The sequence below is a fragment of the Bombina bombina genome, chromosome 2 (genome assembly GCF_027579735.1).
Source record: "Bombina bombina isolate aBomBom1 chromosome 2, aBomBom1.pri, whole genome shotgun sequence".
Taxonomy (NCBI): domain Eukaryota; kingdom Metazoa; phylum Chordata; class Amphibia; order Anura; family Bombinatoridae; genus Bombina; species Bombina bombina.
This window is the reverse complement of record NC_069500.1, coordinates 988,477,120-988,494,280: the sequence shown is the minus strand read 5'-3', so window position 1 is coordinate 988,494,280 and position 17,161 is coordinate 988,477,120. Positions and strand designations below refer to the sequence as shown.

The window sequence follows — 17,161 nt, the reverse complement described above, 5'->3', positions numbered from 1 at the left end:
TCCGATATTTAGAAAGATGTTTCCAATAGACGCCACCACACGGGACTTATGGCAAACGGTCCCTAAGGTGGAGGGAGCAGTTTCTACTTTAGCTAAGCGTACCACTATCCCGGTGGAGGATAGCTGTGCCTTTTCAGATCCAATGGATAAAAAGTTAGAGGGTTACCTTAAGAAAATGTTTGTTCAACAAGGTTTTATATTGCAACCTCTTGCATGCATTGCGCCTGTCACGGCTGCAGCAGCATTTTGGTTTGAGTCTCTGGAAGAGACACTTGAATCAGCTCCATTAGATGAGATTACACACAAGCTTAAAGCCCTTAAGTTAGCTAACTCATTTATTTCAGATGCCGTAGTACATTTAACTAAACTTACGGCTAAGAATTCCGGATTCGCCATTCAGGCACGCAGAGCACTGTGGCTAAAATCCTGGTCAGCTGACGTTACTTCTAAATCTAAATTGCTTAATATACCTTTCAAAGGGCAGACCTTATTCGGGCCCGGGTTGAAAGAAATTATCGCTGACATTACAGGAGGTAAAGGCCATGCCCTGCCTCAAGACAGAGCCAAACCTAAGGCTAGACAGTCTAATTTTCGTTCCTTTCGTAATTTCAAAGCAAGAGCAGCATCAACTTCCTCTGCACCAAAACAGGAAGGAGCTGTTGCTCGCTACAGACAAGGCTGGAGACCTAACCAGTCCTGGAACAAGGGCAAGCAGGCCAGGAAACCTGCTGCTGCCCCTAAGACAGCATGAATCGAGGGCCCCCGATCCGGGAACGGATCTAGTGGGGGGCAGACTTTCTCTCTTCGCCCAGGCTTGGGCAAGAGATGTCCAGGATCCCTGGGCGTTAGAGATCATATCTCAGGGATACCTTCTAGACTTCAAATTCTCTCCCCCAAGAGGGAGATTGCATCTGTCAAGGTTGTCAACAAACCAAATAAAGAAAGAGGCGTTTCTACGCTGCGTACAAGATCTTTTATTAATGGGAGTGATCCATCCGGTTCCGCGGTCGGAACAAGGACAAGGGTTTTACTCAAATCTGTTTGTGGTTCCCAAAAAAGAGGGAACTTTCAGGCCAATCTTGGATTTAAAGATCCTAAACAAATTCCTAAGAGTTCCATCGTTCAAAATGGAAACTATTCGGACAATTTTACCCATGATCCAAAAGGGTCAGTACATGACCACAGTGGATTTAAAGGATGCTTACCTTCACATACCGATTCACAAAGATCATTACCGGTATCTAAGGTTTGCCTTTCTAGACAGGCATTACCAGTTTGTAGCTCTTCCATTCGGATTGGCTACGGCTCCGAGAATCTTCACAAAGGTTCTGGGTGCTCTTCTGGCGGTACTAAGACCGCGAGGAATTGCGGTAGCTCCGTACCTAGACGACATTCTGATACAAGCTTCAAGCTTTCAAACTGCCAAGTCTCATACAGAGTTAGTACTGGCATTTCTAAGGTCGCATGGATGGAAGGTGAACGAAAAGAAGAGTTCTCTCTTTCCACTCACAAGAGTTCCCTTCTTGGGGACTCTTATAGATTCTGTAGAAATGAAGATTTACCTGACAGAAGACAGGTTAACAAAGCTTCAAAATGCATGCCGTGTCCTTCATTCCATTCAACACCCGTCAGTAGCTCAATGCATGGAGGTGATCGGCTTAATGGTAGCAGCAATGGACATAGTACCCTTTGCACGCCTACATCTCAGACCGCTGCAATTGTGCATGCTAAGTCAGTGGAATGGGGATTACTCAGACTTGTTCCCTACTCTGAATCTGGATCAAGAGACCAGAAATTCTCTTCTATGGTGGCTTTCTCGGCCACATCTGTCCAGGGGGATGCCATTCAGCAGGCCGGACTGGACAATTGTAACAACAGACGCCAGCCTACTAGGTTGGGGCGCTGTCTGGAATTCTCTGAAGGCTCAGGGACAATGGAATCAGGAGGAGAGTCTCCTACCAATAAACATTCTGGAATTGAGAGCAGTTCTCAATGCCCTTCTGGCTTGGCCCCAGTTAACAACTCGGGGGTTCATCAGGTTTCAGTCGGACAACATCACGACTGTAGCTTACATCAACCATCAGGGAGGGACAAGAAGCTCCCTAGCAATGATGGAAGTATCAAAGATAATTCGCTGGGCAGAGTCTCACTCTTGCCACCTGTCAGCAATCCACATCCCGGGAGTGGAGAACTGGGAGGCGGATTTCTTAAGTCGTCAGACTTTTCATCCGGGGGAGTGGGAACTTCATCCGGAGGTCTTTGCCCAAATACTTCGACGTTGGGGCAAACCAGAGATAGATCTCATGGCGTCTCGACAGAACGCCAAGCTTCCTCATTACGGGTCCAGATCCAGGGATCCGGGAGTGGTTCTGATAGATGCTTTGACAGCACCTTGGACCTTCGGGATGGCTTATGTGTTTCCACCCTTCCCGATGCTTCCTCGATTGATTGCCAGAATCAAACAGGAGAGAGCATCAGTGATTCTAATAGCGCCTGCATGGCCACGCAGGACTTGGTATGCAGATCTAGTGGACATGTCATCCTGTCCACCTTGGTCGCTACCTCTGAAACAGGACCTTCTGATCCAGGGTCCCTTCAAACATCAAAATCTAATTTCTCTGAAGCTGACTTTGAACGCTTGATTTTATCAAAACGTGGTTTTTCTGAGTCAGTTATTGATACCTTAATACAGGCTAGGAAGCCTGTTACCAGAAAGATTTACCATAAGATATGGCGCAAATACTTATATTGGTGCGAATCCAAGAGTTACTCATGGAGTAAGGTTAGGATTCCGAGGATATTGTCTTTTCTACAAGAAGGTTTAGAAAAGGGTTTATCCGCTAGTTCCTTAAAGGGACAGATTTCAGCTCTGTCCATTCTTTTACACAAACGTCTGTCAGAAGTTCCGGACGTTCAAGCTTTTTGTCAGGCTTTAGCTAGGATCAAGCCTGTGTTTAAAACTGTTGCTCCACCATGGAGTTTGAACTTAGTTCTTAATGTTTTACAGGGGGTTCCGTTTGAACCCCTTCATTCCATTGATATCAAGTTGTTATCTTGGAAAGTTCTGTTTTTAATGGCGATTTCCTCGGCTCGAAGAGTCTCTGAGTTATCTGCCTTACATTGTGATTCTCCTTATCTGATTTTTCATTCAGACAAGGTAGTTCTGCGTACTAAACCTGGGTTCCTACCTAAGGTGGTCACTAACAGGAATATCAATCAAGAGATTGTGGTTCCATCTTTGTGTCCTAATCCTTCTTCGAAAAAGGAACGTCTGCTACACAATCTAGATGTAGTCCGTGCCCTGAAATTTTATCTACAGGCAACTAAGGATTTTCGACAAACGTCTTCCCTGTTTGTCGTTTATTCTAGTCAGAGGAGAGGTCAAAAAGCTTCGGCTACCTCTCTCTCCTTTTGGCTTCGTAGCATAATACGGTTAGCCTATGAGACTGCTGGACAGCAGCCTCCTGAAAGAATTACAGCACATTCTACTAGAGCTGTGGCTTCCACTTGGGCCTTTAAGAATGAGGCTTCTGTTGAACAGATTTGCAAGGCTGCAACTTGGTCTTCTCTTCATACTTTTTCCAAATTTTACAAATTTGACACTTTTGCTTCTTCGGAGGCTGTTTTTTTGGGAGAAAGGTTCTTCAGGCAGTGGTTCCTTCCGTATAAAGAGCCTGCCTGTCCCTCCCGTCATCCGTGTACTTTAGCTTTGGTATTGGTATCCCATAAGTAATGGATGATCCGTGGACTGGATACACTTAACAAGAGAAAACATAATTTATGCTTACCTGATAAATTTATTTCTCTTGTAGTGTATCCAGTCCACGGCCCGCCCTGTCACTTTAAGGCAGGTAATTTTTCCATTAAACTACAGTCACCACTGCACCCTATGGTTTTCCTTTCTCTGCATGTTTTCGGTCGAATGACTGGTAATGGCAGTTAGGGGAGGAGCTATATAGCAGCTCTGCTGGGTGAATCCTCTTGCACTTCCTGTTGGGGAGGAGTTAATATCCCATAAGTAATGGATGATCCGTGGACTGGATACACTACAAGAGAAATAAATTTATCAGGTAAGCATAAATTATGTTTTTCTCATTGACCTGCAAACATGTTAATACAAATAAAGCTTGTTACCACAAAAAACCATCATTATACTGATCAACTAAAGCACTTGCACTCAACATATTTTTTATTTTATTTCCTAGCTTATACATTGTAAATCACTTAAAATAAAGATAAACACAAACAATATTTTAAAAGAAAAAAAAATTGCTTCAAGAGATGACTTGCCCCTGGTAGCTTATATATATTGCAGCAATGGATAGATGTGTGTGTGTGCGTGTCTATGTGCGTGTGTGTGTGCGTGTGTGTGCTTGAAAAAGTCTGCTAAGGTGGCAGAGGAAACGCGTTGTGTCTGTGGTGTTCCTGCATTTGGATGCTTTGTTTTCTAATTTGGTGTTCAGCCTTTTGACTTGATAAGCTGGTGAACAGAAGGATCGTTCTGGACCTCCAGAAGTCTGGCTGCTAACATAAGCTGTCGATTTTATCTTACACCTTGTGTGTGCATTTTTATGCGCAGTGTATTTGTTCTAATAAACTTTTAAGCTACTTTGAATCTGGGTTGCGCTTGTGTTCTTTTTTCCAGATAACTCTGTGTATGTGTTTGTGTATGTATCTGTGACTGTGTGTGTGTGTGTATAGGGCTGCACAAAACTTAAATATGTCACTGGTGCATTTAATAAATTAATAGTGTCTTTAACCACATTGCTATCAATCATAACATTAAAAATGGTAGCAAAAAATAAATAAAATAGTAATGACATCTGTGTTTTCTGACAGGTATTTGCATTCCCGTTGCTGAAACAATCTTGACTGCTCATATACCAGAGCTTGAAGGCCGTCCCAAGAAAAATGGACACGTGTCTGATAAGGATATTGATTGGCAGAACATTGGAAGGCACCATTCTAAGATGCCACATATAAAAGGTACATCTGTTTCTGTTGTACACATTTATACAAAGGGAATAAATATTGATTGTCAATGCAAAAGTGCATATGGATTTTTTTTTACTGTTTGTTACACATACAGTGGGGCAAAAAAGTATTTAGTCAGCCACCATTTGTGCAAGTTCTCCCACTTAAGAAGATGAGAGAGGCCTGTAATTTTCATCATAGGTATACCTCAACTATGAGAGACAAATTGTGGAAACAAATCCAGACAATCACATTGTCTGATTTGGAAAGAATTTATTTGCATATTATGGTGGAAAATAAGTATTTGGTCACCTACAAACAAGCAAGATTTCTGGCTCTCACAGACCTGTATCTTCTTCTTTAAGAGGCTCCTCTGTCCTCCACTTATTACCTGTATTAATGGCACCTGTTTGAACTTGTTATCAGTATAAAAGTCACCTGTCCACAACCTCAAACAGTCACACTCCAAACTCCACTATGGTGAAGACCAAAGAGCTGTCGAAGGACACCAGAAACAAAATTTTAGACCTGCACCAGACTGGGAAGAATGAATCTGCAATAGGCAAGCAACTTGGTGTGAAGAAATCAACTGTGGGAGCAACAATTAGAAAATGGAAGACATACAAGACCACTGATAATCTCCCTCGATCTGGGGCTCCACACAAGATCTCACCCCGTGGGGTAAAAATGATCACAAGAACGGTGAGCAAACATCCCAGAACCACACGGGGGGACCTAGTGAATGACCTTCAGAGAGCTGGGACCAACATAACAAATTTTACCATCAGTAACACACTACGCCACCAGGGACTCAGATCCTGCAGTGCCAGACGTGTCCCCCTGCTTTAGCCAGTACATGTCCGGGCCCATCTGAAGTATGCTAGAGAGCATTTGGATGATCCAGGATTGGGAGAATGTCATATGGTCAGATTAAACCAAAGTAGAACTGTTTGGTAGAAACACAACTCGTCGTGCTTGGAGGAGAGAGAATGCTGAGTTGCAACCAAAGAACACCATACCTACTGTGAAGCATGGGGGTGGCAACATCATGCTTTGGGGCTGTTTCTCTGCAAAGGGAACAGGACGACTGATCCGTGTACATGAAAGAATTAATGGGGTCATGTATTGTGAGATTTTGAGTGCAAACCTCCTTCCATCAGCAAGGGCATTGAAGATGAAACGTAGCTGGGTCTTACAGCATGACAATGATCCCAAACACACCACCCGGGCAACGAAGGAGTGGCTTCGTAAGAAGCATTTCAAGGTCCTGGAGTGGCCTAGCCAGTCTCCAGATCTCAACCCCATAGAAAACCTTTGGAGGGAGTTGAAAGTCTGTGTTGCCCGGCGACAGCCCCAAACATCACTGCTCTAGAGGAGATCTGCATGCAGGAATGGGCCAACATACCAGCACAGTGTGTGACAACCTTGTGAAGACTTACAGAAAATGTTTGACCTCTGTCATTGCCAACAAAGGATATATAACAAAGCATTGAGATGAACTTTTGATATTGACCAAATACTTATTTTCCCCCATAATTTGCAAATAAATTCTTTCCAAATCAGACAATGTGATTGTCTGGATTTGTTTCCACATTTTGTCTCTCATAGTTGAGGTATACCTATGATGAAAATTACAGGCCTCTCTCATCTTCTTAAGTGGGAGAACTTGCACAACTGGTGGCTGACTAAATACTTTTTTGCCCCACTGTAGGGACAATGTACATGATAATGATATAAAAAAGTCACAATTGTCGCTAAGGTTATTTTGTCTAAATGTGTTATGTGTTTGATAAAAGTTCTACAGTGCACTGTCAAGCTATACTAAAAAATGATCAAAGGAGAATACATTACATTGTAATATTCTTTATTGTTTTATTCTTCATATTATCACATCCAAAAGAATTATAAACTGTTAATTATTAAAGGTTCATTCTAATGCAAAAAGACTAATTTTCTAGATTAATATCAGCCATTTTCTACTGTCTTTTAGCACTAAAAAGGGCTTATATATGACATAGGACAGTCTTGTTCAAAGAGATCACAATCCAATTTCTTTATATCTTTTAACAGATTTTTGGGCCACTTTCCTCTAATCAAATTTGATAGCTAAGGGACTTGATAAAATTCCAAACTGGCCCTTTTGACTTATGAGCAAGTATTTCAAGATGTTTTGGAGTGAATCTTATGTTTGCCATTCTGTCATGCTTGTTGGCCTTAAAACAGAACTTCTAAAATAAGGTTTTTAAAAGATGCTATTTTCCTTTGAAGTATTTTGTTTCACAATCTGGTGACCGTAATAGAAATCGTGTGATGTTATGCAATCCATAGTATTCCTTTTAACCCCTTAACAACTAGCAACCTACCCTGCACATTGCTGGTCATTCAATGGTACTGCACTAAAATAGGAGGCCTACAGGAGTGTAAGAGGTTGTTGCACAGCTCATTTTAGATCAATAATGCACAAAACTGAGTTGGCTTGATCAATTAAGATTTAAACAAATATGATAAGCAGTTTCACAGTTTCATCAATATAAATAATTCACACAACACACATGCCACCATTACCCATTATACCCCTGTCCAAATAGTTTTATTATTTATTAACCAATATTGCTATTGTTATTATTAACTGTACAAATGGATCAATCAAAATACAAAAAGCATAGTAAATTAACAGGCACAAGTCTAATATACAGATGTTCAAAACAGCCAAAATTAACTGTTCCCCAAAATGCAAACAAAGTAGGAAACTAAAAAATACAGAGATAGAAATAGATAATAAGCGATAGAGCTCCAACGGCACAATACCATGAACAGGATATGGTTAAAGGATCAGTCAACACAGTAGATTTGCATAATCAACAAATGCAAGATAACAAGACAATGCAATAGCACTTAGTCTGATATGCAAATGAGTAGTAGATTTTTTTTTGACAATTTTAAAAGTTTTGTCTTTTTCCACTCCACCTGTACCATGTGACAGCCATCAGCCAATCACAAATGCATACACGTACCATGTGACAGCAATCAGCCATTCACAAATGCATACACACTTATTCTTACACATGCTCAGTAGGAGCTGGTGACTCAAAAAGTTTAAATATAAAAAGACGGCACATTTTGTTAAGGGAAGTAAATTGAAAAGTCGTTTAAAATTACTGCTCTATCTGAATAATGAAAGTTTAATTTTAACTTGAGTGTCCCTTTAACATCATGTTATATTCACAAAGGTTGCACACAATACAGTGTAAAATCCAGCAGTCTAAGAGTATTAGCAGCTTTCTAGCTAGCTGTGTATCATTGAGATCTTTACAACAGTTCCTAACTATTAGCCAAAGCAATATTGTTTGAAACTTTGTGACACTTTCTTTACTCCAAATGATGTATCGGTTGCCAATAGACATGTGCACATGCAAAAAATGTGTTCCATCCAAATGATTTGTTTCAGATTTTTTTCAAACATTATGTTTGGAAAAAATTTGCCCATGCAAGAATTCAGTTTGGATGAATATTGGATTTGGATTTATTATTGTTATTTCATTTGGGAACAGCTAATATTGACAACTAATATTTACAAAAATCTTACATGAACAAATGAACAAATTGATTTTGGCAAACAATCATTCATTTTTCACTCAGGCAGTATGTTTAGAACAATGAAAAAAACTCATAAGTATGGCTTGTGCGGGAGGTGATGTAATGAGAAGGATTCCATGATACATAAATGGTGGCAATGTGCCATGATACAACCCTTCTGAAATAGAGATTAATACTTTTGCTTGATAACTCTTCGGAGATTCTTTTTCCGCTATTAACTATTAACCACATGCAGATTGTTAGATTAGAAGGGGCTATTTCAGATTTCACTAAATAGTGCAAAGTCATTGATAGCAAGGGCCTGGAAATCAAAACACTTCTTATTCACTGTAAGTCTACAGGCTACACAATATAAAATTATCACCTGACTATATGCTGTGTGTCATGTGACCTTTTACATCACCGGATACGTGATTTAAACAACCAATCACATATTGTGTAGTCCGGAAAAGCGTTAAAGAAGTACAACTACATTTTCTCATACAATATATCAAGTACATATGTACATTTAAGGAACACCCACTAGCAGAGAAGTATACAATAGAGATAAAGCCAAGGTACAGGATTACACAATTTATCTGGATGTATAACAATAGATTATACAATTAAAACTACTTTCCAATTTATTTCTATTCCCAAATTTGCTTAATTCTCTTGGTATCATTTGTTGAAGGATCAGCAATTAGTTAAAAGTTCCTAGCTGAACTAATTTGTTTTGTTCTGTTGGTATCATTTGTGAAAAGCATACCTAGGTAGACTCAGGAGCAGAAATGCCCTATTGGGAGCTAGCTGCTGGTTGATGGCAGCACTTATATGCCTCTTGTCATTGGCTTACCTGATGTGATCAGCTAGTTCCCAGTAGTGCATTGCTGCAGCAAAGGATAAATAAAGAATGAAACAAATTTGACAATAGAGGTAAATTGGAAAGTTGTTAAAATAATTTTGGTTTTCATGTTCCTTTAATGTAATATCTATACCATCTTAATGGCTATTTTATTTGTATATATCAAACTTAAAGGGACAGTATACACCAATTTTCATATAACTGCATGTAATAGACACTACTATAAAGAATAATATGCACAGATACTGATATAAAAATCCAGTATAAAACCGTTTAAAAACTTACTTAGAAGCTTCCAGTTTAGCTCTGTTTAAAAGGTTACTGGAATACCCACTGCAAGCGGGAAATAGCAGACACTCCTCCCCCTTCCTTTGCATATGAAAATACCCTTTACACAAATAGAAGCAAGCTGGAGTAGGTATACGTCGGTATTCTCCTAAAACTTTCGGGCTTGGTAAGGAGTCTGAAAATCAGAGCAATGTTAAGTAAAAATAAGCAAAACTATCCATTAAAAAAAAAAACATAATCTGTATGGACTATATAAATGGATCATCTGCAAAACATTTCTGCAAAGAAAAATCTATTGTATAATGTCCCTTTAACAACTGGGAACACATTTTGTGCAATTATCATTACAAAACCCATTTGTGGCAGAGACGTTTTAACGGCCAAAACTATTAGGGATTGTGATCACTTAAAAACCATGATGGGAATATTAGCTGAACTTCAAATAATGATTTTGTCTGAAAATATTGGAACCCTTTTAATTAATCCCGATAAGTTTAACCCATGCAATGACATTTAAGGGACAGTATACACCAATTTTCATATAACTGCATGTAAATATCACTACTACAAAAGAATAATATGCACAGTTACTGATATAAAAATCCAGTATAAAACTGTTTAAAAACTTACTTAGAAGCTCCCAGTTTAGCACTGTTGAAAAGGTTAGCTGGAACACCCACTGGAAGTGAGAATTAGCAGACACTCCCCCCTTCCCCCTTCCTCTGCATATGAAAAGACTCTTTACACAAACAGGAGAAAGCTGAAAAAGGTATATATCAGTATTCTTTTCAAATTTTAGGGCTTGGTTAGGAGTCTGAAAATCAGCACAATGTTATTTAAAAATAAGCAAAACTATACATTAAAAAAAAAAAAGCTGTATAGGCTATATACATGGATCATCTACAAAACATTTATGCAAAGAAAAATCTAGTGTATAATGTCCCTTTAAACGCACAGGTAAAGCCCTGCATGGAAACTGCAAGCTTATTGAACCATTAGTATATGGACAATTAATATTAATGTATTTGTGTAGCTAAACCTATTGGAGATGGTAATTGCATACAGTATATATACAGCCATGGGTATTTATATAAGGCTGGACAATGTTAAGAACACATTTTGCAATCTGAGACAAATATATGGGAGAAACATCAGCGTATTTAAAGGAGTAAAGACTATAACATTTCTAGGCATATCCCACAGAATCTGTATACTTACTATCATCATTTTCCTGGAAACTTTCACACTGTATAAATGTGCATGTGCTGTTGTGGCTTTTATCAAATATGTTTTACAGCATTAGAATCCAATTTTTGTTAACTAGAAGGTCATGTCTTTTTCTTTACAAACATCACATGATTTTGCTTTTATTTATTTATTTTTCTCAAAATAAGCTCTGCTTAATTATGTATTGTTATTTTTTTTGGAAATGTTAACTATGTGGGTGTGTTCAAATGTTACTTTTAAATATTTGTATATTAACATTTGAACATCCTCAAAGTTTTATTTGATTGTTACATGTGTGTTGACATCTATTGTATAGAAACATTCATATAGTATATTGGATGTGGAACAGGAACACAGACACTCACTAACCTCTAATATTTATTTAAAATATTCTACTAAACTTTTCTAGTGTTTATTATTTTTCATTTGAATATTATATTTAAACAAAATGCCACATTAAAATGGTAAAATTAATTACATTGTAATTTTTTAGGGCATGAAGGAGACCCTTGTCTAAGGTCCTCTGACTGCATTGAGGGCTTTTGCTGTGCCCGACATTTTTGGACAAAAATTTGTAAACCTGTTTTACACCAAGGGGAAGTTTGCACCAAGTTAAGAAAGAAAGGATCCCACGGCTTGGAAATATTCCAGCGTTGTGACTGTGCAAAAGGTTTATCCTGTAAAGTATGGAAAGATGCAACATATTCATCAAAATCTAGACTTCACATATGCCAGAAGATATGAGCATTTGCTGAGAAGTTATGTTAATTGCAGACTGTTAAATAGCAGAAAGGTACGGAAAAGTTGCCTATAATAAAGGACATTGCTGGTACTCAGAAGCAAACACTGAACTGAAAGTGAATATAATTTGAACTGGAGATATTGGAGTCTACGTGTGTAAATATATCATTTGCGCCAATGAAAACTCATAAAATTGGTATTTACTATTTTAACAGTGCATGCCCACTGATTTTACAAAAAGTATGTATGTATGAGCGACAATAATGCATAAATAATCTATGTTTGAATATTATGTCTAAATGCGTATAAAATAGAAAATCCAGTTTCCTGTATGCTGACATTGAGTTCATGACATACAAAATACAAAAGATCTTGTCAAGGTAATACAATTATTACATTGTATGATAACCAATCAAATCTCTGCTATATCCTGTTTTTGTTTGTAAAGATTTTGTTTTATTTTATTTTTTTTAGCATACAAGATTGCTTTAATCTTATTACCATTTTTAACGTCACCAACAGTACTAGAGAAGGGGAGTATTACTCAAAGTGTATGTATAAGATAATTAGTATTAAATTATATCTGTTATGAAAAATACAAATCTACAAAACACAGAATACATAACACATTCAGAAATAGATAGAACATTTTTTTTCATCTAAAACATCATAGTGGTTTAGAGAATTATATGAAAAAGTGATATCATATATTCTTCAAATCAGTGTGGTATAATAATAATAATATATACAAACTATGATATCACATTATTGTAATCATCATGTGTAATAATAACAACTACATGAGTAAATTAGTTCTTGCTAATTCTCAATCTATTCCATATTTTTATGTGGCCTTGTCTAGAACTCAGTATTTTCTTGAATAAATAAATATGTTTTTTTGTAAACTATTATATTGTGATTCATTATATTACATAAAACAATATAAATTCAGTTTCTATATTGTCTTGAAGCCAAACATATAAACAATAATCACAAATGTAAATAAATAATAGCTCATAGACCTCTCCTTGATTTTGTTAAACAGTAAACAATAGTCTAGGAGTAATAAAGAGGTTGATACAATATAAGACAAACTTAGTTTTATTCCAGTGATAATATTCCTGAAACTTTAATTTGCCTTACAATGACACAGAAAGATTTCATTGGACCTTTGTGAATTTGATTTCCCTTTAATGGCATATTTAAGCATATGGTAAACAACTCTTTACCCACTTGAATGTAGAAAATGGTAATGCTAAAATGCTATGTGTACATATATATATATATATATATATATATATATATATATATATGTGCGTGTGTATGTGTACAAGTGTATATATGTATTTACAGACATATATACACATATGAACAGATACATACAAATGTATATATATATATATATATATATATATATATATATATATATATATATATATATATATATATATATATATATATATATGTGCATTGGAGCCCTTTGCAGTTAAGTAGATCAAAACATGTAAATACATACGTATGCAATATTCATATTTAATAAAGTGTTATAGTGTGTGTTTTTTTGTTAAAATTACACATTCCAATGTTCTGCACAAAGCAGAATATGTTCTAAGTATTTAGAAATAGATATTCCAATATATCTGTATATACCTATATATAATTATATATATATATATATATATATATATATATATATATATATATATATATACTGTATATATTGTACCAAAATACCATCATATATATGTAGAAATATTAGTTTTAATAATCAATGGAGGGTGCTACCAAAGGTATTACAAATCAAAACAAGAGCAAATAGAGTAAATATGTCTCAATAATATTGTTAACTATTATAATAGCAGCCATTATAAACAAATGAGTAGATAAATAAAAACAGAGCTATAAAATCATATATACAGAATATTTATTTCCAAATTAAAATGACTAACAATCAGTGAAAGAGTCTATAAAAGACACAGTTATATACATACTGATGCAGAAAGTAAAACATTTAAAATCTAATAAAAAACAGCAAAAGATATAGGATACTTAAAAATGCTAAAAAAATTGCTAAAAAAAAAGCTAAAGAGCTGTAAATAGCAACACTTGCCTGGCCAGACCACAGCTCCACAACGCTTTTCAGGGACACGCCCCTTCATCAACAATTCAAATGTTTTAGTTTCTGCATCAGTATGTAAATATCTTTAGCTGCTAGTAACTAGTGCGTTCTTCTTTTAGCACTGTCTTAATGCTTACTATTTGATACAGTGCTAGCATTTTGTATGTTTTTGTATACACATTACTTATGCTGTTAGTAATTAGTGTGTTTCCCTTGCACTTTTTATATATATTGCCAGCATTTAATGTGTCTTGCATTTGACTTATTGCATAAACATATTTTATATACACCAATTGCTTGTATCGATACATTGACTTTTTTTTAATCATTTTTTAATTGTTAAAATTTTGCTCAAACAAGAGATCCTGCAATAATAATATATGGTGTCAAGTGATAAGTGAGCCCCACATTGTTTGATCTTACTGACAGACAGATATATTTATATTCCTTGTGTCTTTTTTAGACTTTTTCACTGATTGTTAGTCATTTTACTTTGGAAATAAATATTTTGTATATACGATTTCATAGCGCTGTTTTCTGTGTTTTTTATATATGTAGAAATATGTATTTATGAATAAATAGAACATAGTCTGTTATGGGAAGAACATTGGAATGTTAAATATTCATCTTTCCATGTCAGGTTAGTGCACGTGAGAATATGCAATCAGGTTTGCGCGAAAGTAGTGTGTGTGGTTTTTTTGTCCATTGACTTCTATGGGGAATACATGAATGCGCTCGCAATATTCTAACTTCAGCTTTTTGTGCTCGAGCAAAAACAGTTTACTTTCAACTCATAATACAAGTGCAACCCAATGAGCACAAAAAGCTTACTTCTATCTCAATTAACACTTGAGCTGGAGCGTTAATTAGCCCTTCACTTGTAACCTTGTAACAAATTAGAATTACAGTGTGAAAGTTCAAAATGTCTATGTATTGTTATCAATGCCTGAAAAGCCTTGAAATCTTGTAATATAAGGTCAGATATCAAATTCAACAGCAGATCTTGCAAAGTTTTTTTGCAATTGCCATATAAAAAATGTCAAATGTATGTAACACACCTAGGATACATCACAGTTCCTCTTGTTCATTTTAATGCAGGCTTTACAACTTCTAAGAAGGAAACTGATGAAGAAGATTGATGGTTACTTGCAAATGCTGCTCCTAATTGGCTATGATGACTTATTCTGCCTGGGAGCTGTGTGGGCTGTTCATGTGGTTAGCTGGGATCAGTATTGCAAACATAAGGCATTCTAATGAATTAAAAGCATCTTAATCTTGCATAAGAATATCCCTTAAGATATTAACGGACAAAAACTAACATTTTTCCAGAGTTTAAAATTCTTCTTCATAGGGAAAAAGCAGTGCAATTCCTGGTATCAACTCTTCCTTGATGGAAAAATTTCACCTTAAACTAATTATTTACAATTCAATATGCTGCATGAAAACAAAGTCATAAAAATAATTGTATTAGTTTCATAAAACAACAGAATGTTTGGTAGAGAGAATTTAAAATAAAAGTTTGTTATAATAAAAAAGCTTTGTGCTCTCTAGTAAAAAATAATCAACTTTTAATGGACTTAGAGGCAAAATAGGCTATTTTACTCTTACATCGGGAGCAGTCAGTCAGATCAGGATCCTAAACTATGCTTCATCCACATCTGATAAACTACCGTTAAGTTCATAAGTATTGGACAGTGACACAATTTTTATAGTTTTGTCTCTATACACCACTACAATGGATTTTAGATGAAGAAATGTGATTGAAGTGCAGACTTCAGCTTTAATTCAAGGAGGTAACAAAAATATAAATAATATAAAAGTATAAATCAATAAGAATTACAGCAATTTTCATATATAGAGGTATAATTATCAAAGCTTCAATCCCCAACTAAGGATTGCGGGAGGTGGGGAGACCACTACACTACAGAAAATAAAAAAATAATAATAATAAAAATAGCTGCCAGTAGCTAAGATGGCAGACAATAGTTAGAGGGCGGATCCTACACTGCAGAAAACAGATAAAAAAAATTTGATTAAAAATAAATGCCTTAAATTTTCATATTGGCAGACTGTCTGCCAGTACCTAAGATGGGGGTAAATAATTTCAGTGAGAAACCCAAAGTTTGTGAAAAAGTTTCTTGGCTGCACATATCTAATGAATATATGTATACACCTATACCTATATATAATCATCTATATATATATATATATATATATATATATATATATATATATATATATATATATATATATATATATATATATATATATATATATATAGGTGTAGATATATATTTTAACCAAAAAACATTTTATATATATGCTAGTTGGTAAGCCTGCTCAGAGGGCAGTCTATGTGTTGTTAATAAAAAAAAATTAAACCTAATCCCTATGAAAATTAAAAAGCCCCCCCCCCCAAAATAAAAACACCCCCTATTCTAATGCTGAACTACCAATTGCCCTTAAAAGTGCTTTTTGTAGGGCATTGCCCTAAGTTAAACAGCTCTTTTGCCTTTACTAAAAATTCTAAGTCCCCCCTAACAGTAAAACCCACAAACCCACCAAACCTCCTAAAATAAATAAACATACCACTACAAAACCAAAACTATCCATTGCCCTGAAAAGGGCATTTGTATGGGCATTGCCCTTAAAAGGGCATTCAGCTCTTTTGCTGCCCATCCCTAATCTAAAATAAAAAAATTTAAAAAACAAAAACAAAAAATAAAACCTAATCCCTATGAAAATAAAAAAGCCCCCCCAAATAAATACAACCCCTAATTAAATGCTAAACTACCAAAAGCCCCTAACAGTAAAACCCACCACCCACCAAACCCTCCAAAATAAATAAACCTAACACTAAAAAAACTAAAGTATCCATTGACCTGAAAAACATAATTTATGTAAGAACTTACCTGATAAACTCATTTCTTTCATATTGGCAAGAGTCCATGAGCTAGTGACGTATGGGATATACATTCCTACCAGGAGAGGCAAAGTTTCCCAAACCTCAAAATGCCTATAAATACACCCCTCACCACACCCACAATTCAGTTTAACAAATAGCCAAGTAGTGGGGTGAAAGAAAAAGGAGTAGAAACCATCAAAAAGGAACAGGAAATATAATTGTGCTTAATACAAAAAAATCATAACCACCATAAAAAGGGTGGGTCTCATGGACTTGCCAATATGAAAGAAATTAATTTATCAAGTAAGTTCTTACATAAATTATGTTTTCTTTCATGTAATTGGCAAGAGTCCATGAGCTAGTGACGTATGGGATAGCAATACCCAAGATGTGGAACTCCACAGAAGAGTCACTAGAGAGGAAGGAATAAAAATAAAAACAGCCATTTTTAGCTGAAAAAATTAAA

General features: G+C 35.9%; 1 protein-coding gene across 2 annotated transcripts in view; it reads left to right on the top strand.

Annotated features, from left to right (window-relative positions):
- The window catches only part of DKK2 (dickkopf WNT signaling pathway inhibitor 2), a 184,161-nt gene extending 171,582 nt beyond the window's left edge, over window positions 1-12,579 (top strand). For both annotated transcript variants that reach the window (XM_053703520.1, XM_053703519.1), the window contains 2 exons: window positions 4,840-4,986; window positions 11,424-12,579. In XM_053703520.1, coding sequence (XP_053559495.1) covers window positions 4,840-4,986; window positions 11,424-11,674 — 398 coding nt within the window. In that variant the 3' untranslated portion in view covers window positions 11,675-12,579. The remainder of the gene's footprint in view (window positions 1-4,839; window positions 4,987-11,423) is intronic.
- The last annotated feature ends 4,582 nt before the right edge of the window (window positions 12,580-17,161 follow it).